This window comes from Vitis vinifera, chromosome 13 (assembly GCF_030704535.1).
Source record: "Vitis vinifera cultivar Pinot Noir 40024 chromosome 13, ASM3070453v1".
NCBI lineage: Eukaryota > Viridiplantae > Streptophyta > Magnoliopsida > Vitales > Vitaceae > Vitis > Vitis vinifera.
In genome coordinates this window covers 3,825,095-3,833,007 of record NC_081817.1, presented here as the reverse complement: position 1 = coordinate 3,833,007, position 7,913 = coordinate 3,825,095, and the positions used below count along the sequence as shown (strand labels likewise).

Here is a 7,913-nt window from a genome sequence, read left to right as displayed (position 1 = left end):
AAAAGTGATTGATCAATTGTTATATAAGGATGACATTTCTTTCACTTTTTTTTCTTTTTTTTCTTTCCATTTTAATGTTAATATGAGCCATTGGACTAAACATAAATCCATACTGTTTACACCCATTTTCCGTGTGAGGGATTCATGGCGGAGAGAGAGTGGGTTGCCTTCTTGATCTTCAAATCATTTGAATTTTTCGAGGGTGTGTTTGTACTTTCTACAAAAAAGTTCGAGAGTTTTGAACTCAAGAATCTCTTTCAAGTGAGAAACTTAAATGGGTTGATCCGATGTTGTGTCCGTCCATTCTCTCATTCTCCTTATCTAACACTCAGATGCCTTCTTGTGTGTGGATATTAAGAAAAGCCCAAGGTCACAGTTGGAGAGATTTTTAAAAAGTCCCCTATAAAGATAGTGGAAAGCTAAAATTCCTAAGATACAGGGAAAACAGCTGAATAAGATTGAAGATCTTAAATTAGGTAAAATGTTGTGCTTGCCGCATCATTTATTTCAATCTTATAGATAGTACCACAAGAACACCAGGATTCTGGAATTTTATGGGAGGGCTAATACAACAATGGGGGTCCTCACTTGATGTACACCATCATCCCACACCAAAGAAGCAGAGACTATGTTGTCACCTACCTTTCCTTCAACCTTCAACACAAAGGATAGCTTCTGCATGAGGGATGTGAATGATAAAATGCTTGGTTCAACTTGGATTTCGAGTCCCTCTGGAGCACCTATAACAGTTGCTTTATACGTGGACACCGATGATCCAACGTTTGTGACAGTCCTATTGAACATGCCAGTGATGGATTCCTTGGTGAGGCTGGAAAGAGCAAAGGAAGGGTAATTTAGATTCCAGACGGTTCCATTTGTAGCTGCAGAACAGACACTATTATCCCCGGTGACAAGCCGTAGAGCCGGAGTACTATAACCTTGCCCACACAAAAATTTTACATAGTCAATCTCATCGGCGTCATATACCAGACCAGGATCTATAGCCTTTACAGGATCTATATTGCCCGCACCATATGCAAATTCGGCTTCCGGATTTTTTTTAGCACTCATGGGAGTAGCTACAAACACACAAAGGATAGAGATCCATTATTATCAACCCTTTCATAATTTTAAAGGCTAGGAACCAAATTAGACATTACCAGTAGTCATAAGAGCAGACTTAATGGCAGCAGGAGACCAGGTGGGGTTAAATGACTTGATGTAGGCAGCTGCCCCGGAAGCATGTGGGCAGGACATTGACGTCCCGGAAATTATATTGTATAGCACTTCTCGATTATCACCTTTTACTCCAGAAACTGGAGCAATTGGTGGCCAGGCAGCTAGAATGCGGACTCCTGGGGCTGCTATGTCAGGCTACATGCAGCAAGATGACAAAGTCACGATGAATGTCAAACCTCTAGCAAGTGTTTATGAACCAAGGAAACAGAGGTGTTTTCACATGAAATATGTGTTATTGTTCATAACATAGATTAAGAAAAACACTTATGCTTTCGCAAATAAAAATTATAGAAGTAGGATCAGAGATGAAAAGGCTGCAGAATAAATGAGAAGAAAATGGAGAATAAAAGCGTAAGTTACCTTGAGAAGGTCGAATGAAGCTGGGTTTGGACCCCTTGATGAGAAGGAGACTACGTATGGGGCCAATGCGTCACTAACCTCAGTACTCTTGAATATTGATGCAGTTGGGTTACTGTTTTAATGTAATAAGACCGAGTGCCGTACAAATCATAAAGCATATCACTTATATAATTAACATTCACCTCCAAATAAAAGTAAGAAAGATGTGTTAATTGATACCTTGTTGAGTTGATGTAGTTGGCAATACTGCTTCCATCTCGTGCGCTAAGGTGAGATGCAGGCAAGGGAAAACTGCGGCTGGAATCTTTGGGGAGTGTATCTGCCATCAGAGCCCCAACAGCACCCGCCAAGAATGCGCCAGCCCCATTGGTCTTCACATCACAAAGGACAATTTTACCTTTAACTAAATTTGGGTTCAATGTGCTTGGAAAGCAAAACCTGCATTTCAATAGTCAACGTCTAGTAATCTAAAATACACTCTTCAAAAATCATGATATCTAACAATTTTCATTTTCCATTAATTCTATTTCTTTGATCTTTAATAAGTACCTAGATCTGTTCCCACTAAAACCTGCTGCAGTATTCGGGGCATCTCCACCGTAAATCAAAGGATACATGTCATTGAGCTCAAATGTGTTTATTGAAACTCCCTACACAAAGGGCAATGATATAACCTCCAAAAATCAGATCAACATAATTGGAACTTTAATTAATGAAAAAATTGCAATGTGATGGTTATTAGTTCGAAGTGTAACCAAATGAACTTCCATGAAGCTTACTCACCTCAAAAACGTTACTGTCGCCTAGTTGCACCTTGGTGAAGAAATCCCGGTCTATGGTGCTAGCAGCCACGGAAAGAGACCAAGGCGAGAAATTTGTGATGGAAGCAAGAACAGGTCCATCGTTACCAGCAGAAGCTGATGTTAGTATCCGTTTTTTCATTGCGTGAAAAGCTCCAATGGCAATTGGATCTTCAAAATAATTTGTGGGAGTTTTACCCCCTACTGAAATGGAGATTATATCAACCCCATCAGCAATTGCATCATCAAATGCTGCGAGAATATCAGCACCAAAACAGCCATCAGACCAACATATCTTATACACAGCTATCCGAGCTGATGGAACCCCGCCCCGAGCAGTCCCTAAGCCAAAGCCCATGAGACTTGCCATGCTAACTAGGCCCCCAGCTGCAGTGGATGCAGTGTGTGTCCCGTGGCCTTCTGAATCTCTTGGGGATTGAAAATCTTCTTGCCTAAATTGTCCACTGCTCCGATAGTACTTGGCTCCAATAATTTTACTGCAATAACATTAATTGAAACTTTTGTTAAGGATATATAGTCTTTCAAATTTTAGAGCTTTTAATTATAGTAGGGTATTTAAACACTCTGTCGTTAAGATTTACTTGTTGCAAGTAAAATTGGAAAAGCCTTGGCAAGTCCCTATCCATTTGCTAGGCGGTGGACCAAATCCTTCATCATCGAAGCTGTCAGACTCTGGCCATATTCCACTGTCTAACACTCCTATTATTATGTCACTTTCAATACTAGTTCTTTTAACTTGCTGGGGAAACCCCACGAAATCCCATGACCTCGTTGTGTGGAGCTGTTTCTTTTCGTTAGGAAAAATCGAGACTACCCCGTCCATTCCTGAAACTCCAAAGTTACAGTTTATTTGTTAGCCATATATAAAATGCCCGAGTTACTTCCGAAATATCTAATTAATTGCAGAAAGATGAATTCCACCCACCCTTCATTTGCTGCATTTCCTCCTCTGTGAGCTTCGCTACAAATCCATTGAAACTCCTTTTGTAACTGCGGACCAGAGAAATTGATGCCCTACTGCTGCAAAGGCATTCCATGGGGAAAATTAGGCAGCATATATATATATGCAATAAATAAATTAGAAAAAAAAAAAAAAGGATACTGACCTGCCAAAGACTTGCTGCAGCATGTCGATGTGAATGGCAGATGCCGAGAAATCTCCGGCAGGCTTGGCACCCATGTACACAATGTACTCCTGCATCCACAATATGTTTGGTGCAAATCCAGTTTATTAACACTACTCAACCATGATTTTCAACACAAGATTAATCTGAATTTTTCTGCCATGCATGCATGTAAAAATTATTAGGCCATGGCCCATGCTTCATGCTTCATGGAATGATCAGACCATTAAGAACAAACAAAAGAGAGATGGGTGTATATTGCCTTTCGACCATCATCCTTCGAAGCTGCTGCAGTACTGTGGGTACAGACCAGAGTACAGATGAGACTGAGAAGGAGAAGCCAGAGGAAAGAGTTCTTTCTTGCCATTAGAAGGTAAGCTATGCACATTCTGGTGCTTTGGACATGTATATATACCCGAGCCTTTCAATTCTCCAGTAGACCCCTCTGTAATACTGAATCGATGATAAGTACTAAAAACACAATTAATCAAGTTGTATCAAGTTTGTATTATAATTTCATTTTTCTATACCCAATTTTGTCTCATTATTTTATACTTTGATTTTATTACTTTTCACCTTAATTTTATTGATCTATACTTAATTCCACTACTTGCATCATCATCATCATTGATTTAAACTTTATCGCTTTCAATGATCGAGGTACAAAATCCAACCATTTAAACCTTATGATACACATTTGACTATCAAGATACAAAGTCCAATATACCTTAATTTTTTCTAATTTTATGGTACATATATTAAATGCTTGAGTTACACATTGTTAGACATTTCAAATGATTTATATTTAATAAAAAAATAAAAAAATAAACAACACCAACCAAATGTCCTCGTGATTGTGACCTTAATATACCAAAGAATTTTAAGAACTCGCCAATCATGTCTTGGCAAGAATATCTTGACCCTAATAGCATTAGGTCCATAGAAAATGAAAGACCACTATTTGATGAAAGAAAATTTTACATCGACATCTACTCTACAACTCATATAAAAACCTTATTAGTATGAAATTTCATAAAATATCTTCTTTATCATTTTTATTTAATATTTTTACTATCTTTCCTCTAATTCGAAATAAGGTAGGTATTTGATAAATTTTCAAACTAATGAAAATTAGTTGTATTTAACTAAAACTTGAAGGAGAAATTAACCTAATTGCAAAATCAACCTTTAAAAAAAATCATACTATTAAGTCATCACTAGAAAAAAGTATAATAATCAATCTATTATAACCTTTTTCAATACTTTTGTCCCTAAAAAAGTAAAACAAAAAGGAATTACTACACTAAACATCGTCTTTAGAATTTTATCCCATTGTTAATGCTCTTTGAATACCCTTAAAAAATATTTTCAAAAAAAAAGTTCTTTAATAACCCAAAGTTACAAACTAGATAATTGTTTATTAAAAATTATTATTTTATATATTAAATAAAAATATCATTTTTTCCACAATGTTTTTCAATGAAAGATTTTTTATTAATGTTTTCAAAATCGGATCGATCATTAAATCGAAAAAGTTACCGGTTCACGGTTTACTAATTAGACCGACAGTTGGACCATGGTCGAATCAATGACATCATAAATGTATATTTTTTTTTATATTATTAAAATTAAATATAATTTACAAAATTAAAATAATAAATTCTAAAGAACACAATGTTTTTAGAAATTTATTTAAAATCATAATGTTTTGATTAATTTAGATTAAAATTATAAATTTTAAAAATCATAAATTTTAAAAAAATATATAATTATAAAATTAAATAAATAATAATGAAAATGAACTAATAAAATAAATAAAAATAAAAATATAATAAAATTTGAAAATATGAGTAAAAGACTCATAATCTTTTCCTCTTATTTTAATTTAACTATGACATAAAAAAAAAAAAACTTCTCTATCACATATTTCCTTTTTGACCAATGAGAAACTTCTACGTAAATAATTAGTATTTTTTTAATCAATAACAAACTTCTATATATATAGTTGATATTTTGAAGTTTTTCTATAATCAATCCAAAAGATTAAAATTTCTTTTACTCATTTAATCATCAACATAATAGGATACTGTAGCCTAGAATTTGATCTTTTGATTTAAAATTTATAAAATTATAGCCACAAATTTAATTATAAGCTTGACACTTTTATATTAGAACTTAAAAGTTTCAAAAGTTTATTAAATTATCGGAGATAACTTTTTACAAGCTTACAACTTATCGTCATAGTGATGACATTAGGATACGTCATTGTTGGGATGACGACATCATAAGTTCATTAAATTATTGGTGGTAACTTTTTCATGCTCTTACAACCATTGTGATGGCATTGGGAGGATGTCATTGTTGGGACGGCGTCGTCATCGGCCGATGGAGATGGCGTTGTCGTCGAGCAGTGACGACGTGTTTGGGGGAGGGGGAGAGTGGTGGGGTTGCAAATTTTCATTCCAAAAAGTACAGCCTCACCCATAGATTTCTATATATCAAGGGTGAGGGTCGTGAGGATGGGACCAGTGATATTAAGAAAAAAAAAAAAAGCTAATTAAAATAACGTATGGAGAAAGTAAAGACTTTTGGAGTTATGCTTGGTTTTCCACAAATATTAAGAAAAAAAAAAGCTAATTAAAATAATATTTAAATCAAAATATGAAAAAACTACAAATAAATAAATATTATTTGAATTATATATATATTTAATAAGTTTAAAGTATCATATAAATATTAACTTTAGCCTTTTTTTTTCTTTGTTTTTTTTCTTCAGATTGTGCTTCAAATCCTGACATGAATTGCCATCTCCTTCTCGTTGAAGGCATCCGGTAGATGATGACCTACGTGTTTCAGGCGGAGTGCGACAAGGTTGCGCCAGCTAGCGGCAGCCAAGTTGGCTATGACCCCTTGTACAGTTGTACGTCACTTAATATTTGCTGATTGGCTCCACTGATTACTCATCTCCACCACTTGTTTGTTTTAACTTTTAAATTTAATAAATAAATAAAAAATGGTTGGATGGGAATTTTTTTAAATGGACTTAATTGTTGATTCAAACGGATATGATTTAGGTGGTATTTGTTTTTTGGCTGAATAAAAAAAGTTAAAATATTTAACTTTTCCTATTCAGTTAAAAGTAATTTATTTACATAGATCAATATAATTTAACTAAATTTATTGATAACAAATTCATTTTAGTGATATTGGTTAATATCAATAAGATATTTTTAGCTGAATAGAAAAAATCAAATATTTTAGTTTTTTTATCCCGTTAAAAAACAAATACCACCTTAGTATTGATCTAATCTGGTTCCATCCATTCCATTTTAGTCAAAACTGGGTGGGTTCATATTTCTTCCAGAAAATTGGCACCCCAAATTTCTAGCAAGTTATATTCAAGGATATTTGGGTAATATTTTGGTGTCTCCGAAAATAAAAATAAGTATTGTAATGGAAATTAGTTTATTTTTTATTTTTTTTTATATTAGAAAAAATATGAAGTGTCTCCTATATTTATATTATTTGAAAATCTCTCCAAATAATATTTTAAAAATTTTTACGTTGTATACATAAATATATACTACCTTCACAAAATAAATTAATTAATTAAAAAAAACCATTTTTCAATTTCATAAAAATTTTATTTCTAAAAATGATTGAGACCGAGAAGGAGAAACAGAAGAAAATAGTTCTTTCTTGCCATTATATGGTAAGCTATGCACGTTCTGGCACTTTGGACATGTATATATATCTGAGCATTTCAATCCTCATCTTTTAATCATCATAGGCCCCTCTGTAATATTGAATCGATGATAAGTATTAAAAAGCACAATTAATCAAGTTATATTACGTTCGTATTATAATTTCATTTCTTTTATATCGAGTTTTGTCTCATTATTTTATACTTTGATTTTATTGTTTTTTACCTTAATTTTATTGATCTGTACTTAATTCTATTACTTGCATCACATCATTATCATTAATTTGAACTTTTTCGTATGCTTTCAAAGATTGAGATACACTGTTTAAACCTTATGATACACATTTGACAATCAAGATGCAAAGTCCAATATACCTTAATTTTTTTCCAATTTGATGGTACATATATTAATATGATTTTCAAATGCTTGAGTTACACCCTGAAGGATATTTTAAATAAATATATTTTAAAAATAAATAAATAAACAACGTTGACAAAATATCTTCATGGTTGTGGCCTTAATACACCAAAGAATTTTAAGGACTCACCTATCATGTCTTGGCAAGAATATCTTGACCTTGATAGCATTAAGTCAATAGAAAATGAAAGACCACTATTTGATGAAAGGAAATTTTACATTAACATCTACTTTACAGCTCATATAAA

The 7,913-nt window shown here is 33.2% G+C and overlaps 1 protein-coding gene across 3 annotated transcripts; it reads right to left on the bottom strand.

Moving 5' to 3' along the window:
- Positions 1-472: 472 nt before the first annotated feature.
- Positions 473-3,939, bottom strand: LOC100259879 (cucumisin). Of its 3 annotated transcripts, none has more exons than XM_010660204.3 (10): positions 3,807-3,939; positions 3,527-3,615; positions 3,346-3,437; positions 3,002-3,245; positions 2,383-2,896; positions 2,149-2,249; positions 1,819-2,037; positions 1,600-1,711; positions 1,161-1,374; positions 473-1,079 (listed from the first exon to the last, which is right to left on the bottom strand). In XM_010660204.3, the coding sequence occupies exons 1-10, from the start codon at positions 3,930-3,932 to the stop codon at positions 553-555; spliced, it is 2,238 nt and encodes a 745-aa protein (XP_010658506.1). In that variant the 5' UTR covers positions 3,933-3,939; the 3' UTR covers positions 473-552. The 3 variants fall into 3 exon arrangements, with proteins under 3 accessions (XP_010658506.1, XP_010658505.2, XP_019079858.1); XM_010660203.3 differs by having other exon boundaries at positions 3,346-3,440; positions 3,807-3,928; XM_019224313.2 differs by lacking the exon at positions 3,807-3,939 and having other exon boundaries at positions 3,527-3,621.
- Positions 3,940-7,913: the final 3,974 nt, after the last annotated feature.

What these genes read in the sequence shown, in the direction of transcription:
- LOC100259879 (XM_010660204.3), bottom strand. Translation starts at nt 3,932, where the DNA reads ATGTGCATAGCTTACCTTCTAATGGCAAGAAAGAACTCTTTCCTCTGG. An exon ending in GCGACAGTAACGTTTTTGAG is followed by an intron (nt 2,250 to 2,382) that starts GTGAGTAAGCTT and finishes CCCTTTGTGTAG; the next exon opens with GGAGTTTCAATAAACACATT. An exon ending in CTTCATTCGACCTTCTCAAG is followed by an intron (nt 1,375 to 1,599) that starts GTAACTTACGCT and finishes TGCTGCATGTAG; the next exon opens with CCTGACATAGCAGCCCCAGG.